Below are 27,891 nucleotides of genomic sequence, written 5' to 3' on the forward strand. Positions count from 1 at the left end.
CCACAAATGTGGGAGGGCGATAACCACTCGTAGAAAGCGTGAGAAGTTACTACAAGCGGTCCTCCAGGCCACCGTACTGTTCCGCTCCCAGAAGCCCCGGGCGGCGGAAGTCGTCACTCTTAAGAAGGGACGGGGCCCCACGCTGCGCACCCGTAGGTTTGCTATGGCGATGAGCAGCGGCGGCAGTGGTGGCGGCGTCCCGGAGCAGGAGGATTCCGTGCTGTTCCGGCGCGGCACAGGCCAGGTGAGGTCGCAGCCAGTGCAGTCTCCCTATTAGCGCTCTCAGCACCTTTCTTCCGGCCCAACTCTCCTTCCGCAGCCTCGGGACAGCATCAAGTCGATCCGCTCACTGGAGTTGTGGTCCGCGTTTTTCTACGTCTTTTCCCACTCCGTTCCCTGCGAACCACATCCGCAAGCTCCTTCCTCGAGCAGTTTGGGTTCCTTGATAGCGTTGAGTGGAGGCCCTGCCGCGACTTGGCAGTAGCTTATTTTGTTCACTCCTCTCTGGCTGGTGTGGGGGAGGTGAGGGCATTAGGCCAGGGTGAAGCAGGGGAACCACTTAGGAGTTTGTTAAGGTGATCTGAACTTCAGAACAAGATGTTATTAACAGAGTGAAAGTATTTGGATTCTGGGTATATTTTGAAATCGGAGGCAACAGGTTTTTCAGATAGATTCGATAACGGAGGTTATCCTGAATAGTTGAAAAGATAAAGTTGCCTTTTGCTGAGATGGGAAAGAGAAGATTGCCAGTAGAGCAGGTTTCTCAGGAGTTCAGTCTTGGGCATAGCATGGTAGGGGTGAATTTGGCTGGAGTGAGTTGGAGAGTAGGAGAGGAGAAATCCAAGGCAACATTTGACAAGCCTGGGCAACATAGTGTGACTCCGAGTCTGCAAAAATTAGACGGGTGTTGTGGTGCGCGTCTGTGGTCTCAGCTACCTGGAAGGTTCAGGCCTTGGAAGGCTCAGGGAGGTGGAGGCTGCAGTGATCTGATTGCGCCTCTGCACTCCAGCCTGGGCGACAGAGCCAGACCCTGTCTTAAAACAAATTAAACGGCCGGGCGCGGTGGCTCAAGCCTGTAATCCCAGCACTTTGGGAGGCCGAGGCGGCCGGATCACAAGGTCAGGAGATCGAGACCATCCTGGCTAACACGGTGAAACCCCGTCTCTACTACAAATACAAAAAATTAGCCGGGCGTGGTGACGGGCGCCTGTAGTCCCAGCTACTCGGGAGGCTGAGGCAGGAGAATGTCATGAAGCCGGGAGGCGGAGCTTGCAGTGAGCCGAGATCGCGCCACTGCACTCCAGCCTGGGCGATAGAGCAAGACTCCGTCTCAAATAAATAAATAAATAAATAATAAAAACATCGGTAGGCATATTTCAAGGAATTCTATTTAAAAAAAAATTTTTTTAGAGACAAGTTCGCTCCCTGTGGCCCAGGCTGGAGTACAGTGGCGTGATCCTAGCTCATGGCAGCGTTGATCTCTTGGCCTCAAGCGACCCTCCTTTGGAGTCGCTGGGCCTAAAGGAGTGAGCTACCATGAAATTTTATTATAAATGGAGGGTAGAGAAATTGGGCAATAAATGGAGGGGGAAGTGAGTTAAGAGGAATTTTAATTGTGTGTGTGTGGTTTTAAGAGAGGGGGGTCTTGCTCTGTTGCCCAGGCTGCTAGGGTGCCAGTGGCACAATCATGAATCACTACAGCCTTGGACTCCTGGCCTCAAGCTGTCCTCCCACCTCTGCCTCCCAAAGTACTGGGATTACTAGTGTGAGCCACTGCACTAAGATAGGAGCAACATGTTTCAGCATGTTTGTGGGTTGATAGGAAAGATGAGAATGGGAAAGTTGATGTCGGAAAGAAGACAATGGCTAGAGCAATGTCCTAGAGTAGGTAAGAAGGGATGGATTTGGCCTTTGTTGGAAACATTAGCGGTTCTTTTGGTGACAGCTATATAGTTACACATCTATGATACGTGAATGGGCAGATAGGATGGCAGGAGATTTTGAAAGTTCTCTTGATTCTTACTGTTCTCTTAGTGAAAGAAGCAAGGTTATCAGCTAGGAGCTGGGATGGGAGAGGAAAGAGAAGATGGGAAGTAGATAGTTCTTTAGAAGAGTGGGCAAGGGTTGGACTAGGGAAGTTTAGTGGAAATACTGCTAGGCAACATAAAGAGCCTACTTGAGATTCGTGGTCATGAGTTGAAGGAGACCAGACAGCAAGATTGTGTATGAGGGCACCCACAGAGTAAATGGAGAGTTGAAATTAATGCAGTTGTGATTTTACCATGTGGATATGAAGAAGTGAGGGGGAGAAGTACAAAGGAGTTCTCTTAATGATTGATCGTGGAATTTAAGCTGGCTAAGAAAGGAAGTGAGAAGCCGGTCGCGGTGGCTCACGCCTGTAATCCCAGCACTTTGGGAGACTGAGGTGGGTGGATTACCTGAGGTCAGGAGTTTGAGACCAACCTGGCCAGTATGGCGAAACCCCATCTCTAATAAAAATACAGAAAAATTAGCTGGGAATGGTGGCAGGTGCCTGTAATCCCAGCTACTCAAGAGGCTGTGGCAGGAGTATCCCTTGGACCCAGGAGGTGGAGGTTGCAGTGAGCTGAGATCACGCCACTGTACTCCAGCCTGGACGATATAGTGAGACTTCACCTCAAAAAAAAAAAAAATAAGAAAGGAAGTGAGGATTTTAAGACCCTGAGAGACAGTTTAAAAAGTGGGAGGATCGGCCGGGCGCTGTGGCTGACACCTGTAATCCCAGCACTTTGGGAGGCCGAGTTGGGCAGATCACAAGGTCGGGAGTTCAAGACCAGCCTGGCCAATATGGTGAAACCTTGTCTCTACTAAAAATACAAAAATTAGCCGGGCATGCTGTCACGTGTGTATAATTCCAGCTACTCGGGAGGCTGAGGCAGAAAAATTGCTTGAACCTGGGAGGCAGAGGTTGCAGACAGCCGAGATCACGCCATTGCACTCCAGCCTGGGCAACAAGAGCAAAACTTTGTCTTTAAAAAAAAAAAAACAAAAAGAATACAAAAATTAGCCGGGCGTGGTGGCGCGTGCCTATAATCTCAGCTACTTGGGAGGCTGAGGCAGGAGAATCAGTTGAATACGGGAGGCGAGGTTTGCAGTGAGCCGAGATTGCGCCACTGCACTCCAGCCTGGGCGACAGAGCAGGACTCCTCTTGGAAAAAAAAAATTAGCTGGGCATGGTGGCAGGTGCCTGTAGTCCCAGCTACTAGGGAGGCTGAGGCAGGAAAATCACTTGAACCCGGGATGTGGAGTTTGCAGTGACCCGAGATCGTGCCACTGTACTCCAGCCTGGGCGACAAAATGAGACTCTGTCTCAAAAAAAAAAAAAAAAAGTGGGAGGATCAATGTACTGCCAGTCCTAATGAAGTGGAATGATTGTCCCCATCAAACCACTAGTAGGAGTAAGTTGCAGAGCCTAGAAGGTGATGGTTAAGAGAGTGGGATTCTTGAAACTGCATTTATGGAGAGGTTGTGGTTATTGGTTATAATAAATAAATACAGTTGAAGTGAGTGAGTAGCTGAGATTTGGGGATGTATCAGTTCATTTTACACTGCTACAAAGACATACCTGAGACCAGGTATTTATAAAGATAAGAGGTGTAATCAGCTCACAGTTCTGCTGCCTGTACAGGCTTCTCTTGTGGAGGCCTAAGGAAACTTACAGTCATGGTGGAAGGTGAAGGGGAAACAAGCACAGTCTTCACATGGCCAGCAGGAGAGAGAGAGAAGGGGGAAGTGCTACATACTTTAAAACAACCAGATCTTGTGAGAACGCTTATCAGGAAACAGCACTTGGGGATGGTGCTAAATCATTAGAAATCACCCCCATGATCCAGTCGCCTCCTACCATGCCCACCTCCAACACTGGGGATCACAATTCAGCATGAGATTTGGGTAGGAACACAGAGCTGCACCACATCAGAGGATGTACAAGATTGTGGTGGAGAGGAGTTTAGAGACCTGCAAATATAGGGTAATTGAAGGGATCATCTACATGGATATTTAAATCACCAAAAATTATGACAGGAGTAGTGTTGGAGAGAGAACTGCGATGTAAACATTAAGGAATGAGGAAGAGTGACTCGGTAGGCTGTAGGTGACTGCAATAGGAAACGATAATAGACTGTGAGTCTGGTGACAAGATTTTCCTTCTTTCTTTTTTTTTCCCCCCCGAGACAGGGCCTCTTTTTGTTGCCCAGGTGGGAGTGCAGTGGCGCGATCACGGCTCACTACAACCTCCTCCCAAGCTCAAGGGATTCTCCCACTTCAGCCTCTCAAGTAGCTGGAACTACAGGTGCTGACCACCATGCCTGGCTACTTTTTGTCAGGATTTTCAAGGCTGGGAATTTTGAGAGGGGAATGGAGGAGAATAATCTGGAAGTGCAAGTAAGGAGCAGGGAAGATTTCTTTTTTCTTTTTTTTTTTTGAGACGGAGTCTGGCTCAGTCGCCCAGGCTGGAGTGCAGTGGCGAGATCTCCGCTCACTGCAAGCTCCGCCTCCCTGCAAGCTCCGCCTCCCGTGTTCACGCCATTCTCCTCCTTCAGCCTTCCCAGTAGCTGGGACTATAGGCGCCCGCCACCACGCCCGGCTAATTGTTTTTTGTATTTTTAGTAGAGACGGGGTTTCACCGTGTTAGCCAGGATGGTCTCAATCTCCTGACTTCGTGATCCGCCCACCCCGGCCTCCCAAAGCGCTTGGGATTACAGGCGTGAGCCACCGCGCCAGCCGGAGCAGGGAAGATTTCTTCCCCACATCTCCAGTAGGTACAGTGATATGAAGAGTGTGGAGGAGAAAAGAGGAAACATCTATCATTTGAGATGGCTGCGAAAGGAAAAGGCATCCTCGGGGAGCTAGATTTTACTTAGAGCAAGAAATGAAGGGATGATTCAGAGGTTAAAGAGTGGATTTTATTAATTACTCAAGGGAGCACAGTGGAAGTTTCAGGAAGTGGTAGGAGAAGGTAGAAGATGGCAGGGTGTTGGGAATAATTTGAGAAATCTGAGCTACTGGAAATGACTGAGAATCAGATATAAAGGCAGTCCTGGTGGTCTGTTCTGGCTGCCGTTGCTGTGTAACGAATCTGCCAAAACTTAGTGGCTTGAAACAACAAAGAACATTTTATTATCTCTCATTGTTTCTGTGGGTTAGGAATTTGTGAGAGCCTTGCTGGGCAGTTTTCGTGCGGCTGTCTCGTGGTTGCACCTACACAGTTGCTAGAGCTACAGTAGCTGGGGACTGAGCAGCTAGGGATTGGCAGGCTATCTCTTTTTTTCATGTAGTCTCATGAAGATTTCTTTATGTGGTTTCAGTGTGTGGGCTGGTTTGGATTTCCTTATAGCATGGTGGCCTCAGTTGGATTGCTGTTTTGTGATCCTTCTCATCCCTCCTTGTCCTGTCCCCAGACAACCACTGATCTACTTTCTGTCACCATAGATTAGCCTGCATTTTTAAGAATTTTTATAAACGTGGAATGATACAGTACCTTTTTTGTCACGTTTCTTTTACTTATCATAGCTATTTTGATTTTCATCCATTTTATTGCTGAGTAGTATCCCATTGCATGTATATACTATACTGTATTCATTCGCTTGCTTGTGAACATTTGGGCTTTTTCCAGTTTGGGACTGTTAACAAGTAGAGCTACTATGAATATTAGTGTATAAGACTTCATATAGCCAAGGCTGGCAGATCGCTTGAGCCCAGGAGTTTGAGACCAGCCTGGGAAACATGGTGAAACCTCTATTTTTATTTTAAAATCAAAAATTAAAAATTTTCTATAAAAATTTTTTAAAAAGACTTTGTATAGACATACGCTTTCATTTTTCTTGAGTGAATACTTAGGTCTCAGGGTAGATGTATTTTAAGTCTTTAAGGAGCTGTCAAACTCTTCCTCAAAGTGGTGGTTGTACCATGTTACTTTTTAATATAACAGAGATTAATTGAGCAAAGAACAATTCAAAAGTTGGACAGCCCCCACAACTAAATAGGTTCAGAACAGCTCCCCCATTTTGCATTTTGACCAGCAATGTATGAAAGTTCCATTTGCTCAGTGTCCCTGCAAAACACCTGGTATGGTCAGTCTTTTTAATTTTAGGCATTATAATAGATATAGTGGCTTCTTGTGATTTTAATTAGCATTTCCTAATGACCAGTGCTGCTGTTGATCATTTCATGAGTGTATTTGCCATCCGTATATCTTTTTTGGTGAAGTGTCTATTCAAATCATTTGGGGTTTTTTTTTTTTTTTTTTTTTTTGGAGACAGTGTCTCACTCTGTCACCCAGGCTGTTGTGCAGTGGTGCAATCACACAGCCTACTGCAGCCTCCACCTCCTGCGCTCAGTCTTCTTGTCTCAGCCTTCTGAGTAGCTGAAATTAGGAGCACACGCCACAATGCCTGGCTAATTTTTTAAAATTTTGTAGAAACAAGGTCTCACTATGTTGCCTGGGCTTGTCGTGAACTCTTGGGCTCAAGCAATCTTCCTGCCTCAGCCTCCCAAAGATTGGGATTGCAAGTATGAGCCACTGCACCCGGCCAACTTACCCATCTTTTAATTGAATTTTTTTGTTGTTGAGGTTTGAGAGTTCTTCATGTTTGCTGGGTACAATATCTTTATCAGATAGGTAACTTGCATGTATTTTCTCCCGGTTTACACTTTGGTTTTTCATTTTGTTAACAACGTCTTTTTAAGAACAGAAAATCTTAATTTTGCTGAAATCTAATTTTTCAGTTTTTTCTTTGATGGTTTTGAGAGAGGAGGTAAAAAAAGACTAGGTAAGCCGATAGTTAGAGTCCTCGGTAGAACTTCCCTTCTAACAAAAAGCAGCCCAAGAAATCACTTCTCTTCTAACAAGGAGCAGCCTGGAAGATCGGGCTGTAAACATGTATAAGGAAGCAGCTCTGGCACAGAGGGGGAGCTTCCTGGGTAATCAGCAAGCTTCACATACGTAAGGTGGGTATGTGAAGTAAACACAGTGGACCTTAGTACATACTCAGATAAGGAAGCTGGAAGCTTGCATGTTGTGAGTTGTTGGGGTTGCCTGCAGCTGCACGGAGAGAAAGGGGTACCTGGGGCCAGGCATGTCCACCATGGTGGCTCCACCTCCCCTTATTTAGCACATGCACAATAGGAAAGAGATAAGCAATGTGGAGTAGCTCAGGCCAAGGACCTGCCTGCATAATAAAAGGTTGGGGTGGGGGATGCCAGAGATTCACGCTCTGTGCAGATGGCAACACCTGGTCCTAACTGGTTTTTTGCTCCCTATGTGTAGATAAGCTACCCCCTTCCCATTAGCTCGTTTATAAAAATGCTTGCATTTCACTGTGGAATGGGAACTCTTTTCAGGACCTCTCTCTGCAGGAGAGAGCTGTTCTCTTTCTTTTGCCTATTAAACTTCTGCTCTAGCCTCACACCCTTGGTGTGTCAGCATCCTTGATTTCCTCGGCGTGAGACCAAGAACTTCGGGTGCCACCCCAGGCAACAAGGCCATTTCAGTTTGTTCTTTTGTTATAGGCAATCCATGATCACAGATTTTTCTCTTTTTTTTTTTTTTACACAGTTTAGAGTTTTAGTTTTACACTTAGGTCTGTAATCCATTTTGTATTAATTCTTATATGTGGCTCAATGTAGGTGGAAATTTGGTTTGTTTTTGCATAAGGATTTCCAATAGTTTTACCACCATTTCTTGAAACTACTATGCTTTCTCTATTAAACCACATTTGTAACTTCAGTTAAAATCAGTCACATATATCACAGGGCTATTTCTGACTCTCAATTCTGTTACATTGTCTATTAGTCTATATTAATGTCAGTACTACACTTTTAATTAGTATTGCTTCAGGGTATGTCTTGTAAACCAAAAATAAAATTATAGGCCCCCCCGCCCCCACCCCTGCACAACCAACTGAATGGACCCATCCTCTCAGCCAAGGGCATTCCAAAATTAACCTGAAAAACTAGTTCAAGCCATGATGGGAAGGGGGAGTTGGACATGTCTCATCACACCCTACTCCCTTTTGGAATTACTGATAGAACAGACTCTTAAAGTCTGAAAAGAAACATTTACAACCTACCCTCTCTGAAGCCTGCTACCTGGGAGCTTCATCTGCATGATAAAACCTTGGTCTCCACAACCCCTTATGGTAACCCAAACATTCCTTTCTGTTGATAATAACTGTTTCAACTAGTTGCCAATTAGAAAATCTTTAAATCTTCCTGTGACCTAGAAACCTCCCTACCCCCACTTTGAGTTGTCCTGCCTTTCCTGACAGAACTCATGTACATCTTACATATATTGATTGATGCCTCATGTCTCCCTAAAATGTATAAAACAAAGCTGTACCCCACCACCTTGGGGACATGTCATCAGGACCTCCTGTGGCTGTGTCATAGGAGCGTCTTTAACTTTGGCAAAATAAACTTTCTAAATTGATTGAAACCTGTCTTAGCTACTTCTGGTTTACAATCTTAAAGTTAGATAATGTAAATTGTCCAGCTTTGGTTTATTTTTGTCCTTAGTATTTCCATATAAATTTTAGAATCAGCTTTTCAATTTAATACACTACTTTCCTCTTAGATCCACAATTAAATATATTTGATGCTAACAATTCTGTTTTATGTTTTTCGGTTTTTTTTTTGAGACAAGAGTTTCGCTCTTGTTGCCCAGGCTAGAGTGCAGTGGCGCGATCTTGGCTCACCACAACCTCCACCTCCCAGGTTCAAGCAATTCTTCTGCCTCAGCCTCCCGAGTAGCTGGGATTACAGGCATGCGCCACCACGCCCGGCTAATTTTGTATTTTTAGTAGAGACGGGGTTTCACCATGTTGATCAGGCTGGTCTCGAACTCCTGACCTCAGGTGATCCACCCACCTGGGCCTCCCAAAGTGTTGGGATTACAGGCGTGAACCACCATGCCTGGCCAGTTCTGTTATTTTTAAAACCCAAGTTTCCCTGGTCATATCTTGGTTGGATGAAGCTTATTTTCAATAGATTACCCTGGAAAGGCTAGTGAGTACGGTATTCATCTACATTTTAAACTTTTCTTAGTCTTGCTACTTCAAGGACAGCTAGGCTGCATATAAAATTCTTGGCTCATACTTTTTCCCCATAAATTTCTATGAGAAAGTCTAATGATAACTGATTTTCTTTATTTTGTAACTTAGTCTTTTTGCTTAGAGGCTCTGAGGATGGGAGGGGGTTCTTCCTCCCATCCCTAGGAATTTTTCTTTTTTTTAAATTCCTAACCACTAGACCACCAGGAAGATTGTTTGTTTTGTTTTGTTTTTATTCTTCAGGGACCCCATTTATACATACGTTAAATAAATACTGTTTGCCAATGTATCAGCCATTTTGCTTTTTATTTATTTTTGTTCCTTTGGTTCTTTTTCATGGCTTTGCTTTGGTGCTCCTTAGATTTTCAGTCAGATGTATTTGTCCTTGGGTACCTTGTAATCAGTATTACCTTTTCTTCTGTCGCTTTGTTTTCTGTTCGTTTTGAAATTACTTGTTTCCTGGTCTGGCAATAACAGTTGAGATATGAGGAGTTTGAGCTGCCATCTGTCTATGTATCTTGCTTTAAGACTGCACTCTTCTATTGATATCACTGGCCTTGATTTTGTGATTTCTTTATTTCTTCAGGACCACCCTTCATTTTCTACTGTTTGCTTCCCTTTTTTTTGAGATGGAGTCTCACTCTGTCACTCAGGCTGGAGTGCAGTGGTGTGATCTTGGCTCATTGCAACCTCTGCCTCCCGGGTTCCAGCAATTCTCCTGCCTCAGCCTCCCAAGTATCTGGGACTACAGGTGTGCACCACCATGCCCGGCTAAGTTTTGTATTTTTAATAGAGACGGGGTTTTGCCACATTGGCAGGCTGGTCTCAAACTCCTGATGTCAAGTGATCCACCCACCCCACCCACCTCTGCATCCCAAAGTGCTGGGATTACAGGAATGAGCTGCCGTGCCCAGCCTCCCCCCTACCCCCCCTTTTTTTCTTTCGAGACAGAGATTACAGGTGTGAGCCACTGGACCCAGCCTGTCTTTATTCCTTTCACCAAATCTCCAAGGAATATCTTCCCTTCCAAGTGCGAATGTAACCTTAAGTCAGTTAACCTCTTTGTGATTACTTTCCTTATCTGCAAAGTGACTTAATGATCTTAAGTACTTTTTTTTTTTTTTTTTGAGACAGGGTCTCACTCTGTCACCCTGGCTGGAGTGCAGTGGCATGATCTCTGATCTCCACTCACTGCAATCTCCTCTTCCCTGGTTCAAGCGGCCCTCCCACCTTAGCCTTCTGGGTAGCTGGGACTACAGATGTGAACCACCACGCCCAGCTAATTTTTGTACTTTTTGTAGAGATGGGGTTTTGCCATGTTGCCCAGGCTGGGATTATTAAGTACTTTTTATCATACAGCAAGATTGACATTTTATATTGGAATACATTTGTCTCTATATAACGGAGATTAACAGGAAAATGACAAGGCTGGGTGCGGTGGCTCATGCCTGTAATCCCAGCACTTTGGGAGGCTGAGGTGGGAGGATCACTTGAGGTCAGGAGTTCGAGACCAGTTTTGCCAAGATGATGAAAGCCCATGTCTACTAAAAATACAAAAATTAGCCCAGCTTGATGGTGGGCGCCTATGATCCCAGCTACTTGAGAGACTGAGGCAGGAGAATCACTTGAACCTGGGCGGTGGAGGTTGCAGTGAGCCGAGATCGTGCCACTGCACTCCAGCCTGGGTGGCATAGCGAGACTCTTGTCTCAAGAGAAAACAAAACAAAAAAAAAAACAGGAAAATGACAAAAAGTAATATTACAACTCAGTGAATTTTATAACAAACTTTTTTGGAATTCATTGACTAATACTATACCAAATCCAAAATACTCTCTAGTATACCAAATCCAACTCTACCCTATAGTATAAATTGGATTCTATTTGGACTTGTCTCACTAATCCCTCATACAGTGTGTTTTATTTTTTATTGAAGTAAAAAAATTTGTCATTTTAGCCATTTTTAAGTATATAGTTCAGTAATATTAAGTATGTTCATGTTGTTGCGCAATAGATCTTCGGAAGTTTTTCGTCTTGCAACCTGAAACTCTACCCATTAGCAAATTCCCATTTCTCCTTACACTTAGCCCTTGGTAATCATCATTCTTTTTTTTTTTTTTTGAGATGGAGTTTTGCTCTTGTTGCCCAGGCTGGAGTGCAATGGCGCAATCTCGACTCACCACAACCTCCGCCTCCCAGGTTCAAGCAATTCTACCTCAGCCTCCCGAGTAGCTGGGATTACAGTCATGCACCACCACGCCCGCCTAATTTTGTATTTTTAGTAGAGAAGGGGTTTCTCCATGTTGAGGCTGGTCTCGAACTCCTGACCTCAGGTGATCCGCCCACCTCGGCCTCCCAAAGTGCTGGGATTACAGGCGTGAGCCACTGCGCCCGGCCCATTCTTTCTAATTCTATAAATTTGACTACTTAGTTACCTTACATAAATAAATTCTTAGTGTTATTTTTGCTTCCATGCCTTTTTTGTTGTTGTTCATGCTCTTACTTGGAATGCGTTCTATTTTGTCTACCTATGCACATCCTATTGGGTTTTTTTGGGGTTTTTTTTTTTTTCCCAGGCAAGGTCTCAATTTGTTACCCAGGCTGGAGTGCAGCGGCGCCATCTCCACTCACTGCATCCTCAACTTCCTGGGCCCAAGTGATCCTCTCGCCTCAGCCCCTGCAGGTAGCTGGGACTATAGGCATGTGCCACCATGCCCAGCTAAATTTGGTTTTTTTGTTTGTTTGCTTTTGAGACAGAGTCTCACTCTTGTCACCCAGGCTGGAGTGCAGTGGCACAATCTCAGCTCACTGCAATCTCTGCCGCCCGGGTTCAAGTGATTCTCCTGCCTCAGCCTCCCAAGCAGCTGGGATTACAGGTGACTGCCACCACGCCAGCTAAGTTTTGTAGTTTTAGTAGAGATGGGGTTTCACCTTGTTGGCCATGCTGGTCTTGAACTCCTGACCTCGTGATCTGCCTGCTTCTGCCTCCCAAAGTGCTGGAATTACAGGCATGAGCCACCACGCCCGGCCAAAATTTTTGTATTTTTAGTAGACACAAGGTTCTTACCCTGTTGCCTAGGCTGGTCTGGAAGTCCTGGACTCAAGCAATTCACCTGCCTTGGCCTCCCAAAATGCTGGGATTACAAGCCACCATGCCTGGCCTAAATCCTGTTGTTTTGTTTTGTTTTATTTTGTTTTGTTTTGTTTGTTTTTTGAGACAGAGTCTCGCTATGTCTCTCAGGCTGTAGTGCAGTGGCGCAGTCTTGGCTCACTGCCACCTCTGCCTCCCAAGTTCAAGTGATTCTCCTGCCTCAGCCTCCCAAGTAGCTGGGATTACAGGCATGTGCTACTATGTCCGGCTAATTTTTGTATTTTTAGTAGAGACAGGGTTTCACCATGTTGGCCAGGCTGGTCTCGAACTCCTGACCTCGTGATCCACCCACCTCGGCCACCCAAAGTGCTGGGATTACAGGCGTGAGTGGTTTTTATTTCTTAGGCCGGTTTCCTCCATATGATCTTGCAGTATACATTCATTTCTTTCCTTTTTAATTAAAATACTGTTTGTATTTCACATTTTGATGTTTGTTAAGATTTGTTTTATATTGTTTTTTGTTTTGTCTTGTGTGATAGTCTTAAATCCCTGGTTAGATAATAACTGGAGAGTACCATGTTTCTATATATCTCTCAGTGACTTGCACAGTGCTAGCAGATAGTGCTAAAAAATTATTTATTATTATTATTATTTTGTTATTGTTGTTGTTGTTGTTAGACAGGGTCTTCCTCTGTCACCCAGGCTAGAGGGCAATGGGATGATCATAGCTTACTGCAGCCTCCAACAACTGGGCTCATGTAATTCTCCTGCCTCAGCTTCCCAAGTAGCTGGGATTACAGGCATGAGCCACCATGTCTGGATAAAAATATTTCCAGGTGCAGTGGCTCATGCCTGTAATTCCCACACTTGGGAGGCCGAGCGAGGCTGGAGGATCACTTGAGCCTAGGAGTTCAAGACCAGCTTGGCTAAGATGGCGAGACCCCATCCCTACAAAAAATTTTAAAAACTAGCCAGGCATGGTGGCATGCACCTATATTCCCAACTACTCAGTGGGCTGAGGTGGGAGGGTCGTTTGAACACAGGAATTTGAGGGGAGAAAAAAAGAAGAGAGAAAGAGAAGTGAAGGAAGGAAGAAAGGAAGGAGGGAGGGAGAGAAGAAAGAAACGAAAGAAAGGAAAAGAAAAGGAAGGAAAGAAAATTGGTACCAGGAAAGCAGGAAAGGGAAATGGAAGTAAAAAAATAATAATAATAATAAAATGAAAATTGGTTAGTCACTATTAACAATTTGTATCCTTATAATCTGGAAACATTATAATTTCAAAAGAAAAAATATTCTTTGGATCATAGGTTCTGAGGTCAGAACAGCATTCCCGTAGTCTAGATGAAGTCAAGTTTTATCTGATCTTAATTGAAATAAATATAGCTGGCCTTGAACAAATCTACTGATGGTATGTGGATAGGAATTAAATTGTAGGGGCATTCACTTGATGGCATTCATTCTTAGAACATTTACCTATGTCTAGCTTTTGGAGTAAAGTCACATAACCTCTAAGCAGGTAAGTTTCCTGTGGCTTTATTTAGGATTTTAAATACTCATTTTCAGTGTAATTTTGTTATGTGTGGATTAAGATGACTCTTGGTACTAACATACATTTTCTGATTAAACCTATCTGAACATGAGTTGTTTTTATTTCTTACCCTTTCCAGAGCGATGATTCTGACATTTGGGATGATACAGCATTGATAAAAGCATATGATAAAGCTGTGGCTTCATTTAAGGTATGAAATGCTTGCTTAGTCGTTTTCTTATTTTCTCGTTATTCATTTGGAAAGGAATTGATAACATACGATAAAGTGTTAAAGTACATGTTATTCAGTTTTCATTTTGAAGATTAGATGGTAGTATGAGTTAGTTAAATCAGGTGATATCCTCCTTTAGAAGTTGATAGCCTATATATGTCATCCTTTGTAGAGGCAATTTAAATAAAATTTAAAACATTTATTCCTGGCTGGATATGGTGGCTCACTCCTGTAATCCCAGCACTTTGAGAGGCTGAGGCAGGTGGATCACCTGAGGTCAGGAGTTTGAGACCAGCCTGGCCAACATGGTGAAACCCCGTCTTTACTAAAAATACAAAAATTAGCCAAGCATGGTGGCACGTGCCTGTAATCCCAGCTGCTTGGGACACGGAGGCAGGAGAATTGCTTGAACCTGGGAGGCAGAGGTTGCAATGAGCCAAGATTGCACCACTGCACTCCAGCCTGGGCGATAGAGTGAGACTCCATCTCAGAAAACGAACAAACGATGTATTCCTTTTAGTATTTTTACATTGTATCAAACTATGGAAGTCCTCTAATTGAGATTAATAAGAAAAAGACAATCTGAATTATAATTTTAAACATTTAAGAAGCATGTAGTAAAATAATGATGAAGATAAATAGCATTAGTACAGCAATTAATATTTGTAGCATGCTGACAGTGCTCTGTGTGCTTTTCATATATTAAATTACTCTAATCATCCCAAATCCTGTAAGTTGGGTATCAATTCAAGTGTTCCTATTGGGTAGGAATATACAGTTCTTTTAGGAAATGTAGTATGGTTCTGTGTCTCAAACAGGACACTTATACAGTTGGCCAACATCATCACCTTCTCCATTCTCTGAGATGTTTAGTCTTACTGAGCATTAAATATGGGTCATCAATAGTCCAGACTACCTTGAGCAAACAATAGTCCAGACTACCTTGAGCAAACAGAGCATATACTCATACAGTGTATAAAGAGCACCAAGCATACAGATTTCATGTCTTTCTCATAGTTACTCTTGTAACATGAGCTAAGGATCAGACCTCTATGTCACCTTTGTAACTGATTTCTAGATTTTTTTTTTTTTTTTTTTTTTTGAGATGGGGTCTTGCCCTGTCACCCAGGCTGGAGTGTAGTGGCGTGATCATGCCTCATTGGAGCCTTCAACTCATGAGCTCAAACAATCCTCCTACCTCAGCTTCCTGAGTAGTTGGGACCACAGGTGTGTGCCACCACACCCAGCTCATTTTTGTATTCTTTGTAGAGATGCAGTCTCACCCTGTTGCCCACGCTGGCCTGGAACTCCTGAGCTCAAAAGATCCCTCCTCCTTGACCTTCCAAAGTGCTGGGATTACAAGCATGAACCACTGCACCCGGCCTAGATTTTTAAATGTGCTTTCCAGTATACACTGAAACTAGAAGTCGACTAAAGAAGAATTACCAAGAGAATTCTATAAAATAGAGATTGAAATGGGGCTCAATGTGGGATGGGTTGGTGATATTGCAGGGAGAAGTAATCTGAGTAAAGGAGGAAAAGAACTGATTTGGGAAAACGATAGTTTTAGTAGTGAGTCTGAGTATGAATTAAGTTGAGATTGAATTTGAATTAAGTTGAGGTTGAATATGAATTAAGTTGAGGTTGAGTTTGAGGTATGAATTAAGATGTGAAATTGATCATTGGAAATGTTAGATTGAGAAAAGTCACAGCTGGATTAATAGCTTCAGAAGTGTGTTTGCAGACAGTTGCAACTAAAGTAATAAGAATAGATGGCCTTGGCCGGGCGCGGTGGCTCACGCCTGTAATCCCAGTACTTTGGGAGGCTGAGGCGAACAAATCACGAGGTCAGGAGTTCAAGACCAGCCTGGCCCACATGGTGAAACCCCGTCTTTATTAAAAATACAAAAATTAGCTGTGCACAGTGGTGCACGCCTATAATCCCAGCTACTCGGGAGGCTGAGACAGGAGAATCACTTGAACCTGGGAGGTGGAGGTTGCAGTGAGCTGAGATCAGTGTGACTGCACTCCAGCCCAGTGACAGAGTGAGACTCTGTGTAAAAAAATAAAATAAATAAAATAATAGATGGCCGTAAGCAAGTAAAGAAGGATGGCCAGCTCTTATTGGGAATGCCTAAATCTAAGTCTTGATCAGAAGTAATGAAACCGTTGGGGCCCTACATTGCTATGACATCCAAAGGGCCATGAATATCAGGAAGAAAGATAATTAATAGGGTCTAATGTTACAGAGAGGTTGAGAGCAAGGAGATTTGATTAAAAGGGTCTTTAGAGCTGATGTCAGGTGTATGATGCCTTTAAGAGCAGTTTTTATAGTGTAGGGGGTGGTCAAAAGAGAAAATAGGTGCTTTCTGAGGTGACGGAGCCTTGAGACTAGCTTATAGTAGTAACTGGGTTATGTCGTGACTTTTATTCTGTGCACCACCCTGTAACATGCACATTTTTATTCCTATTTTCGTAGCATGCTCTAAAGAATGGTGACATTTGTGAAACTTCAGGTAAACCAAAAACCACACCTAAAAGAAAACCTGCTAAGAAGAATAAAAGCCAAAAGAAGAATACTGCAGCTTCCTTACAACAGGTTATTTTAAAATGTTGAGATTTAACTTCAAAGGATGTCTCATTAGTCCTTATTTAATAGTGTAAAATGTCTTTAACTTAAGTGATTAGTACAGTGTTTCTATTGACATATAATTATACAACTTCAAAAACAACTATTAAATTTTCTGTTATTTAGGAACATGCATATTAGTCATGAAAGTATAAAGAATTAGATGGGAATGATAAATGCTAAAATCAGGACATGTGTTCCATTTGTGAATGGAAGGCAGGGAGAAGGTGCTGTTTGGAAGGAGTACCCAAGAGCCGTAAGCTGAATTGGCAGTGTTTTACATCTTAAGCTGAGAGATAGATTTTTTTTTCCCCTTTTTCTTTAAAAACTCTAAAACTATTAATTCCAAGGAACCCAGAAGTCTAGGTAGATTATTTCTGCTAGTTAAAAGCAGTAGTCCTGAAAGCTGAATATTTTGGTGTCTTTTGAGCCAACTTTAGTTTCATCATTACCAAGGGGGAAGAGAGCTAACAGTTGATGAGCACTTGCTCTAGGCCAGTCCAGAGTGCTGGGCACCATATGCATTTTATCTCCCTCCTGCTATTCACAACAAATATGGGAGGTAGTTTATATTATAGCCATCTAATAAGATGGGGAAACTAAGACTCAAAGAGATTCAGAAACTTGTCCATGATTATAAATGTGAGAGAGTTGGAATTCAGATTTATGTATTTAGACCCCAGGCCTTTCTCATTACATCATTTTGCCTTCCAAATCTCTACCCTCTATCCTTCACCTCCCCACTGATCAAAACAAGATGATAGTTTGCCCTCTTCAAAAGAAATGTGTGCATGTATATATCTTTGATTTCTTTTGTAGTGGAAAGTTGGGGACAAATGTTCTGCCATTTGGTCAGAAGACGGTTGCATTTACCCAGCTACCATTGCTTCAATTGATTTCAAGAGAGAAACCTGTGTTGTGGTTTACACTGGATATGGAAATAGAGAGGAGCAAAATCTGTCCGATCTACTTTCCCCAATCTGTGAAGTAGCTAATAATATAGAACAGAATGCTCAAGAGGTAAGGATACAAAAAAAAAAAAAAATTCAATTTCTGGAAGCAGAGACTAGATGAGAAACTGTTAAACAGTATACACAGTTGTCAGTTTGATCCACCGAGGCATTAATTTTTTCTTAATCACACCCTTATAACAAAAACCTGCATATTTTTTCTTTTTAAAGAATGAAAATGAAAGCCAAGTTTCAACAGATGAAAGTGAGAACTCCAGGTCTCCTGGAAATAAATCAGATAACATCAAGCCCAAATCTGCTCCATGGAACTCTTTTCTCCCTCCACCACCCCCCATGCCAGGGCCAAGACTGGGACCAGGAAAGGTAAACCTTCTATGAAAGTTTTCCAGAAAATAGTTAATGTCGGGACATTTAACCTCTCTGTTAACTAATTTGTAGCTCTCCCATGAAACTTTTGTAGCTTAAATACACAAGAATTTTTTGAAAAGGAAATAAGATAATGATGCAAAATAGTTAATTTTTTAAAAAAAATGTTAGACACTGCAGTGGATGCAACAAAATACTTTATATGAAAGATTTATCCAGTTAACTTTTGTGGAGTATTAGGTATTAGACTAATAATTAGCACACTTATTTAAGTTAGAAAGTATAATAATGCGCCGGACGCGGTAGCTCACGCCGGTAATCCCAGCACTTTGGGAGGCCAAGGTGGGCGGATCACAAGGTCAGGAGATCGAGACCATCCTGGCTAACACGGTGAAACCCCATCTCTACTAAAAATACAAAAAAATTTGCCAGGCGTGATGGCGGGCACCTGTAGTCCCAGCTACTCGGGAGGCTGAGGCAGGAGGATGGTGTGAACCCGGGAGGCAGAGCTTGCAGTGAGTCAAGATCGTGCCACTGCACTCCAACCTGGGCGACAGAATGAGACTCCATCTCAAACAAAAAAACAAAACAAAACAAAAAAAAGTGTAATAATAATTTATCATTAGCTGGATGATATGCTGTTGTTTCCCATGTCACCTGTATAAGATATGTAAAATAAGAACACATTATTTACATCTAATATAGATAAAATCCTGAGGCGCTCTCAGATTGTTTTGTAGAGTTCAAATGTAAATATTGTTTTCATTTATGGTCCTTTTGGTTATAAGTAACAGAAATCAACTCTAAAAAGATTTTTATTATAGGTTAGATTATGTCATGGAACCTTAAGGCTTGTCCCTTTCTAGTTCTTTTGTGTAAAGCGGTGATTTCTTCCATGGAGGGAATGGTATTTAGGCAATTTTTTTTTTTTTTCGAGATGGAGTCTTGCTCTGTCGCTCAGGCTGGAGTGCAGTGGCACCATTTCAGCTCACTGCAACTTCCACCTCCTGGGTTCAAGTGATTCTCCTGCTTCAGCCTCCAAAGTAGCTGAGATTACAGGCACCCGCCACCACACCCGGCTTATTTTGTATTTTTAGTAGAGATGGGGTTTCACCATGTTGGCCAGGCTAGTCTTGAACTCCTGACCTCAAGTGATCTCCCCACCTTGGCGTTCCAAAGTGCTAGGATTACAGGCGCCTAGCCTAGGCAGTCATTTTCAAAAAACAAGCATGACTCACCAAAACTTTTAAGATTTTCTGTGATAATGTTCTTATTGAGGCTTACATTATATTACAGTTTCTTGAATCTAAAATGATGTACCCTCTTAGGATATATACATCATGCTTCATTGGTCTCAGGGGGCTGATTTTTATAAGGTGAGAGATTTGCTAGTTTTCACAGTATGTCCTCTAAGTTGGCATGTATAGCTAAACAGGCTTTCATAAAAATATACAATTTAGTTAATGAAATTTGGGATATAGTCTTTTATGATTGAAATAATTTTGCTAAATAGACTGTCTCTGATTTATTAGGTAATCACCACTCTTATTTTGTTTTACTTTCTTAATGTCTACATAGAAATGAGAAAAATCCAGAGGTTGTCATTTGACTTATGAGTCTGTTTGACTTCAGGATTTGGTACATGAAATTTCACTTAATCTTTTTGATATGTATAAAACAAATATTCTGGGTAATTATTTTTATCCTTTTGGTTTTGAGTCCTTTTTATTCCTATCATATTGAAATTGGTAAGTTAATTTTCCTTTGAAATATTCCTTATAGCCAGGTCTAAAATTCAATGGCCCACCACCGCCACTGCCACCACCACCACCACCACCACCCCACTTACTATCATGCTGGCTGCCTCCATTTCCTTCTGGACCACCAGTAAGTAAAAAAGAGTATAGGTTAGATTTTGCTTTCACATACAATTTGATAATTAGCAGAAAAGAGGATTGGAAAATGTCATTGTAGAACATCCCTTGGGCCAGATTCTAATGGGTAGAAATTTGAACTAAACCTCTGGGTTTTGTTTGTTTTTAATGCCTTTCTGTTACCCAGATGCAGTGCTCTTGTAGTCCCAAGTCTAAGCTCTAGGTTGCCTTCTTTCCTTGCAGAAGTTGGTATCTATGCCATAAGGAGGTAGTTCCTGTTAGAAGGGATTTAATTATACCTTATATAAGGAATTAGTGTTTGCCCTTCTAGGTATAGTTGGATGTTAGCTTCTGATGTAAACTGGATTTCTTTTTCTTTCTCTCTCTTTTTTTTTTTTTTTTTGGAGGCAGAGTTTTGCCCTTGTACCCCAGGCTGGAGTGCAGTGGTGTGATCTCAGCTCACAGCAACCTCCGCCTCCTGGGTTCAAGCAATTCTGCCTCGGCCTCCTGAGTAGCTGGGATTACAGGCGACTGCCACCACACCCGGCTAATTTTTGTTTTATTAGTAGAGATGGGGTTTCACCATGTTGGCCAGAGTGATCTTGAACTCCTGACCTCAGGTGATCCACCCGCCTTGGCCTCCCAAAGCGCTGGGATTACAGGCGTGAGCTGCCGCACCCAGCTGTAAACTGGATTTCTAATGGTAGATTTTTAGGTATGAACAATAGATAAAAAGATACTTTTTGGCATACTGTGTATTGGGATGGGGTTAGAACAGGTGTTCTACCCAAGACATTTACTTAAAATCGCCCTCGAAATGCTATGTGAGCTGTGTGTGTGTGTGTGTGTGTGTGTGTGTGTGTGTGTGTGTGTGTGTGTATTAAGGAAAAGCATGAAAGTATTTATGCTTGATTTTTTTTTTTACTCATAGCTTCATAGTGGAACAGATACATAGTCTAAATCAAAATGTTTAAACTTTTTATGTCACTTGCTGTCTTTTCGTCCTCGTTAAATTTAATTTTGTTGGTCTTTTGTTGTTATTGGTTGGTTTTCTCCAAATGCTAGCTATGTTAAGAAATTTAAGGCCAGGTACAGTGGCTCATGCCTGTAATCCCGGCATTTTAGAAGGCTGAGGCAGGAGGATCTCTTGAGCTCAGGAGTTTGAGACCAGTCTGGGCAACATAGCAAGACCTCGTCTTTGTTTAGGGGAAAAAAAAGAAATTTAAGTAGGAGATGATATAAGCAAAAATACAATTAATTTCCAGCATTCACTATATAATATAAATCTCCAGACTTTACTTTTTTGTTTACTGGATATAAACAATATCTTTTTCTGTCTCCAGATAATTCCCCCACCACCTCCCATATGTCCAGATTCTCTTGATGATGCTGATGCTTTGGGAAGTATGTTAATTTCATGGTACATGAGTGGCTATCATACTGGCTATTATATGGTAAGTAATCACTCAGCATCTTTTCCTGACAATTTTTTTGTAGTTATGTGACTTTGTTTTGTAAATTTATAAAATACTACTTGCTTCTCTCTTTATATTACTAAAAAATAAAAATAAAAAAATACAACTGTCTGAGGCTTAAATTACTCTTGCATTGTCCCTAAGTATAATTTTAGTTAATTTTAAAAAGCTTTCATGCTATTGTTAGATTATTTTGATTATACACTTTTGAATTGAAATTATACTTTTTCTAAATAATGTTTTAATCTCTGCTTTGATTTGAAATTGATTGTAGGGAATGGAAAAGATGGGATAATTTTTCATAAATGAAAAATGAAATTCTTTTTTTTTTTTTTTTTTTTTTTGAGATGGAGTCTTGCTCTGTCGCCCAGGCTGGAGTGCAATGGCGTGATCTTGGCTCACAGCAAGCTCTGCCTCCTGGATTCATGACATTCTCCTGCCTCAGCCTCAGAGGTAGCTGGGACTACAGGCGTCTGCCACCACGCCTGTCTAATTTTTTGTATTTTTTTGTAAAGACAGGGTTTCACTGTGTTAGCCAGGATGGTCTCAATCTCCTGACCCCGTGATCCACCCGCCTCAGCCTTCCAAGAGAAATGAAATTTTTTTAATGCCCAAAGATCTGGGGTAATGTGTACCACATTGAACCTTGGGGAGTATGGCTTCAAACTTGTCACTTTATACGTTAGTCTCCTACGGACATGTTCTATTGTATTTTAGTCAGAACATTTAAAATTATTTTTAAAAGTAAGCTCTTGTGCCCTGCTAAAATTATGATGTGATATTGTAGGCACTTGTATTTTTAGTAAATTAATATAGAAGAAACAACTGACTTAAAGGTGTATGTTTTTAAATGTATCATCTATGTGTGCCCCCATTAATATTCTTATTTAAAAGTTAAGGCCAGACATGGTGGCTTACGACTGTAATCCCAACAGTTTGTGAGGCTGAGGCAGGCAGATCACTTGAGGTCAGGAGTTTGAGACCAGCCTGGCCAACATGATGAAACCTTGTCTCTACTAAAAATACCAAAAAAAATTTAGCCAGGCATGGTGGCACATGCCTGTAATCCGAGCTACTTGGGAGGCTGTGGCAGGAAAATTGCTTTAATCTGGGAGGCAGAGGTTGCAGTGAGTTGAGATTGTGCCACTGCACTCCACCCTTGGTGACAGAGTGAGACTCCGTCTCAAAAAAAGAAAAAGGCCTGGCACGGTGGCTCACACCTATAATCCCAGTACTTTGGGAGGTAGAGGCAGGTGGATCACTTGAGGTTAGGAGTTCAGGACCAGCCTGGCCAACATGGTGACTATTCCATTTCTACTAAATACACAAAACTTAGCCCAGTGTGGTGGCGGGCAGTTGTAATCCCAGCTACTTGAGAGGTTGAGGCAGGAGAATCACTTGAACCTGGGAGGCAGAGGTTGCAGTGAGCCGAGATCACACCGCTGCACTCTAGCCTGGCCAACAGAGTGAGAATTTGCGGAGGGAAAAAAAAGTCACGCTTCAGTTGTTGTAATATAACCTTGGTATATTGTATGTATCATGAATTCCTCATTTTAATGACCAAAAAGTAATAAATCAACAGCTTGTAATTTGTTTTGAGATCAGTTATCTGACTGTAACACTGTAGGCTTTTGTGTTTTTTAAATTATGAAATACTTGGAAAAAATACATAATGTATATATAAAGTATTGGTATAATTTATGTTCTAAATAGCTTTCTTGAGAAGTAATTCACATGGTGTGCAGTTTACCTTTGAAAGTATACAAGTTGGCTGGGCACAATGGCTCACGCCTGTAATCCCAGCACTTTGGGAGGCCAAGGCAGGTGGATCACGAGGTCAGGAGATCGAGATCATCCTGGCTAACATGGTGAAACCCCGTCTCTACTAAAAGTACAAAAACAAATTAGCCGGGCATGTTGGCGGGCACCTTTTGTCCCAGCTGCTCGGGAGGCTGAGGCAGGAGAGTGGCGTGAACCCAGGAGGTGGAGCTTGCGGTGAGCCGAGATTGTGCCAGTGCACTCCAGCCTGGGCGACAGAGCGAGACTCTGTCTCAAAAAATAAAATAAAAAAGAAAGTATACAAGTCAGTGATTTTGGTTTTCAGTTATGTAACCATCACTACAATTTTAGAACATTTTCATCACCCCAAAAAGAAACCCTGTTACCTTCATTTTCCCCAGCCCTAGGCAGTCAGTACACTTTCTGTCTCTATGAATTTGTCTATTTTAGATATTATATATAAACGGAATTATACTATATGTGGTTTTTTGTGTCTGGCTTCTTTCACTTAGCATGCTATTTTCAAGATTCATCCATGCTGTAGAATGCACCAGTACTGCATTCCTTCTTATTGCTGAATATTCTGTTGTTTGGTTATATCACATTTTCTCCATTCATCAGTTCATGGACATTTAGGTTGTTTTTATTTTTGGGCTATAATGAATAATGTTGCTATGAACATTCGTTTGTGTTCTTTTTGTTTTTTTGGTTTTTTGGTGTTTTTTTTTTGTTTTGTTTTTGTTTTTGAGACAGTCTTGCTCTGTCTCCTAAGCTGGAGTGCAGTGGCATGATCTTGGCTTACTGCAAGCTCTGCCTCCCGGGTTCACACCATTCTCCTGCCTCAGCCCGACAAGTAGCTGGGACTACAGGCGTGTGCCACCGTGCACGGCTAATTTTTTGTATTTTTAGTAGAGATGGGGTTTCACCGTGTTAGCCAGGATGGTCTCGATCTCCTGACCTCGTGATCTGCCTGCCTCGGCCTCCCAAAGTGCTGGGATTACAGGCATGAGCCACTGCACCTGGCCTTAAGTGTTTTTAATACGTCATTGCCTTAAGCTAACAATTCTTAACCTTTGTTCTACTGAAGCCACGTGGTTGAGATAGGCTCTGAGTCTAGCTCTTAACCTCTATCTTTTTGTCTTAGAAATCTAAGCAGAATGCAAATGACTAAGAATAATGTTGTTGAAATAACATAAAATAGGTTATAACTTTGATACTCATTAGTAACAAATCTTTCAATACATCTTACAGTCTGTTAGGTGTAGATTAGTAATGAAGTAGGAAGCCACTGCAAGCTAGTATACATGTAGGGAAAGATAGAAAGCATTGAAGCCAGAAGAGAGACAGAGGACATTTGGGCTAGATCTGACAAAACAAATGTTTTAGTATTAATTTTTGACTTTAAATTTTTTTTTTATTTAGTGAATACTGGTGTTTAATGGTCTCATTTTAATAAGTATGACACAAGTAGTTTAAGGTCATATATTTTATTTGATGAAAATAAGGTATAGGCTGGGCACGGTGGCTCACACCTGTAATCCCAGCACTTTGGGAGGCCGAGGCAGGCGGATCACCTGAGGTCAGGAGTTAGAGACTAGCCTCAACATGGAGAAACCCCGTCTCTACTAAAAAAAATACAAAATTAGGCGGGCGTGGTGGTGCATGCCTGTAATCCCAGCTACTCAGGAGGCTGAGGCAGGAGAATTGCTTGAACCTGGGAGGTGGAGGTTGCGGTGAGCCGAGATCACCTCATTGCACTCCAGCCTGGGCAACAAGAGCAAAACTCCATCTCAAAAAAAAAAATAAAAATAAGGTATAAGCGGGGTCAGGAACATCATTGGACATACTGAAAGAAGAAAAATCGGCTGGGCGCAGTGGCTCACGCCGGTAATCCCAACACTTTGGGAGGCCAAGGCGGGCGAATCACCTGAAGTCGGGAGTTCCAGATCAGCCTGACCAACATGGAGAAACCCTGTCTCTACTAAAAATACAAAACTAGCCGGGCATGGTGGCGCATGCCTGTAATCCCAGCTACTTGGGAGGCTGAGGCAGGAGAATTGCTTGAACCGAGAAGGCGGAGGTTGCGGTGAGCCAAAATCGCACCATTGCACTCCAGCCTGGGCAACAAGAGCGAAACTCCGTCTCAAAAAAAAAAGGAAGAAAAATATTTTTTTAAATTAATTAGTTTATTTATTTTTTAAGATAGAGTTTTGCCCTGTCGCCCAGGCTGGGGTGCAATGGTGCAATCTCGGCTCACTGCAACCTCCGCCTCCTGGGTTCAAGTGATTCTCCTGCCTCAGCCTCCCGAGTAGCTGTGATTACAGCCATATGCCACCACGCCCAGCCAGTTTTGTGTTTTGTTTTGTTTTTTGGTTTTTTTTTTTTTGAGAGGGTGTCTTGCTCTGTCCCCCAAGCTGGAGTGCAGCGGCGCGATCTTGGCTCACTGCAAGCTCTGCCTCCCAGGTTCACACCATTCTCTTGCCTCAGCCTCCCGAGTAGCTGGGACTACAGGTGCCCGCCACCACACCCGGCTAATTTTTTTGTGTTTTTAGTAGAGATGGGGTTTCACTGTGTTAGCCAGGATGGTCTCGATCTCCTGACCTTTTGATCCACCCGCCTCAGCCTCCCCAAGTGCTGGGATTACAGGCACGAGCCACTGTGCCCGGCCTAGTCTTGTATTTTTAGTAGAGTCGGGGTTTCTCCATGTTGGTCAGGCTGTTCTCCAAATCCGACCTCAGGTGATCCGCCCACCTTGGCCTCCAAAAGTGCAGGCATTACAGGCATGAGCCACTGTGACCGGCAATGTTTTTAAATTTTTTAAATTTAAATTTTATTTTTTAGAGACCAGGTCTCACTCTATTGCTCAGGCTGGAGTGCAAGGGCACATTCACAGCTCACTGCAGCCTTGACCTCCAGGGCTCAAGCAGTCCTCTCACCTCAGTTTCCCGAGTAGCTGGGACTACAGTGATAATGCCACTGCACCTGGCTAATTTTTATTTTTTATTTATTTATTTATTTTTTTGAGACAGAGTCTTGCTCTGTCACCCAGGCTGGAGTGCAGTGGTGTAAATCTCAGCTCACTGCAGCCTCCGCCTCCTGGGTTCAAGTGATTCTCCTGCCTCAGCCTCCCAAGTAGCTGGGATTAGAGGTCCCCACCATCATGCCTGGCTAATTTTTTGTACTTTCAGTAGAAACGGGGTTTTGCCATGTTGGCCAGGCTGTTCTCGAACTCCTGAGCTCAGGTGATCCAACTGTCTCGGCCTCCCAAAGTGCTGGGATTACAGGCGTGAGCCACTGTGCCTAGCCTGAGCCACCGCGCCGGCCTAATTTTTAAATTTTTTGTAGAGACAGGGTCTCGTTATGTTGCCCAGGGTGGTGTCAAGCTCCAGGTCTCAAGTGATCCCCCTACCTCCGCCTCCCAAAGTTGTGGGATTGTAGGCATGAGCCACTGCAAGAAAACCTTAACTGCAGCCTAATAATTGTTTTCTTTGGGATAACTTTTAAAGTACATTAAAAGACTATCAACTTAATTTCTGATCATATTTTGTTGAATAAAATAAGTAAAATGTCTTGTGAAACAAAATGCTTTTTAACATCCATATAAAGCTATCTATATATAGCTAGCTATATCTATATAGCTATTTTTTTTAACTTCCTTTATTTTCCTTACAGGGTTTCAGACAAAATCAAAAAGAAGGAAGGTGCTCACATTCCTTAAATTAAGGAGTAAGTCTGCCAGCATTATGAAAGTGAATCTTACTTTTGTAAAACTTTATGGTTTGTGGAAAACAAATGTTTTTGAACATTTAAAAAGTTCAGATGTTAAAAAGTTGAAAGGTTAATATAAAACAATCAATATTAAAGAATTTTGATGCCAAAACTATTAGATAAAAGGTTAATCTACATCCCTACTAGAATTCTCATGTGTCAAAGTATCGTTGCACCAAATACTTAACTGGTTGGTTGTGTGGAAGAAACATACTTTCACAATAAAGCACTTTAGGATATGATGCCATTTTATATCACTAGTAGGCAGACCAGCAGACTTTTTTTTATCGTGATATGGGATAACCTAGGCATACTGCACTGTACACTCTGACATATGAAGTGCTCTAGTCAAGTTTAACTGGTGTCCACAGAGGACATGGTTTAACTGGAATTCGTCAAGCCTCTGGTTCTAATTTCTCATTTGCAGGAAATGCTGGCATAGAGCAGCACTAAATGACACCACTAAAGAAACGATCAGACAGATCTGGAATGTGAAGCGTTATAGAAGATAACTGGCCTCATTTCTTCAAAATATCAAGTGTTGGGAAAGAAAAAAGGAAGTGGAATGGGTAACTCTTCTTGATTAAAAGTTATGTAATAACCAAATGCAATGTGAAATATTTTACTGGACTCTATTTTGAAAAACCATCTGTAAAAGACTGGGGTGGGGGTGGGAGGCGAGCACGGTGGTGAGGCAGTTGAGAAAATTTGAATGCGGATTAGATTTTGAATGATATTGGATAATTATTGGTAATTTTATGAGCTGTGAGAAGGGTATTGTAGTTTATAAAAGACTGTCTTAATTTGCATACTTAAGCATTTAGGAATGAAGTGTTAGAGTGTCTTAAAATGTTTCAAATGGTTTAACAAAATGTATGTGAGGCGTATGTGGCAAAATGTTACAGAATCTAACTGGTGGACATGGCTGTTCATTGTACTGTTTTTTTCTATCTTCTGTATGTTTAAAAGTATATAATAAAAATATTTAATTTTTTTTAAAATTAGCTATATGTCTGTGATTGTATTTCTTTTTTGCATATTATTTTGCCCTTTGGCCCATATTTTGATATGGATGCCATCATAGCATTTTGTGT

At 42.2% G+C, this 27,891-nt stretch overlaps 1 protein-coding gene across 4 annotated transcripts; it reads left to right on the forward strand.

Moving 5' to 3' along the window:
• On the forward strand, positions 1 to 27,801 carry SMN2 (survival of motor neuron 2, centromeric). Of its 4 annotated transcripts, XM_001156488.6 has the most exons (9): positions 84 to 244; positions 13,843 to 13,914; positions 16,415 to 16,534; positions 17,384 to 17,584; positions 17,746 to 17,898; positions 19,684 to 19,788; positions 21,119 to 21,229; positions 26,702 to 26,755; positions 27,225 to 27,801. In XM_001156488.6, the coding sequence occupies exons 1-8, from the start codon at positions 164 to 166 to the stop codon at positions 26,750 to 26,752; spliced, it is 894 nt and encodes a 297-aa protein (XP_001156488.1). In that variant the 5' UTR covers positions 84 to 163; the 3' UTR covers positions 26,753 to 26,755; positions 27,225 to 27,801. The 4 variants fall into 4 exon arrangements, with proteins under 4 accessions (XP_001156435.1, XP_001156259.1, XP_001156201.1 ...); XM_001156435.6 differs by lacking the exon at positions 26,702 to 26,755 and having other exon boundaries at positions 1 to 244; XM_001156259.6 differs by lacking the exon at positions 19,684 to 19,788 and having other exon boundaries at positions 1 to 244.
• Positions 27,802 to 27,891: the final 90 nt, after the last annotated feature.

The sequence above is a fragment of the Pan troglodytes genome, chromosome 4 (genome assembly GCF_028858775.2).
Source record: "Pan troglodytes isolate AG18354 chromosome 4, NHGRI_mPanTro3-v2.0_pri, whole genome shotgun sequence".
Lineage (NCBI taxonomy): Eukaryota > Metazoa > Chordata > Mammalia > Primates > Hominidae > Pan > Pan troglodytes.

What these genes read in the sequence shown, in the direction of transcription:
- SMN2 (XM_001156488.6), top strand. Translation starts at nt 164, where the DNA reads ATGGCGATGAGCAGCGGCGGCAGTGGTGGCGGCGTCCCGGAGCAGGAG. An exon ending in CTGCAGCTTCCTTACAACAG is followed by an intron (nt 16,535 to 17,383) that starts GTTATTTTAAAA and finishes TTTCTTTTGTAG; the next exon opens with TGGAAAGTTGGGGACAAATG. An exon ending in TAGAACAGAATGCTCAAGAG is followed by an intron (nt 17,585 to 17,745) that starts GTAAGGATACAA and finishes TTCTTTTTAAAG; the next exon opens with AATGAAAATGAAAGCCAAGT.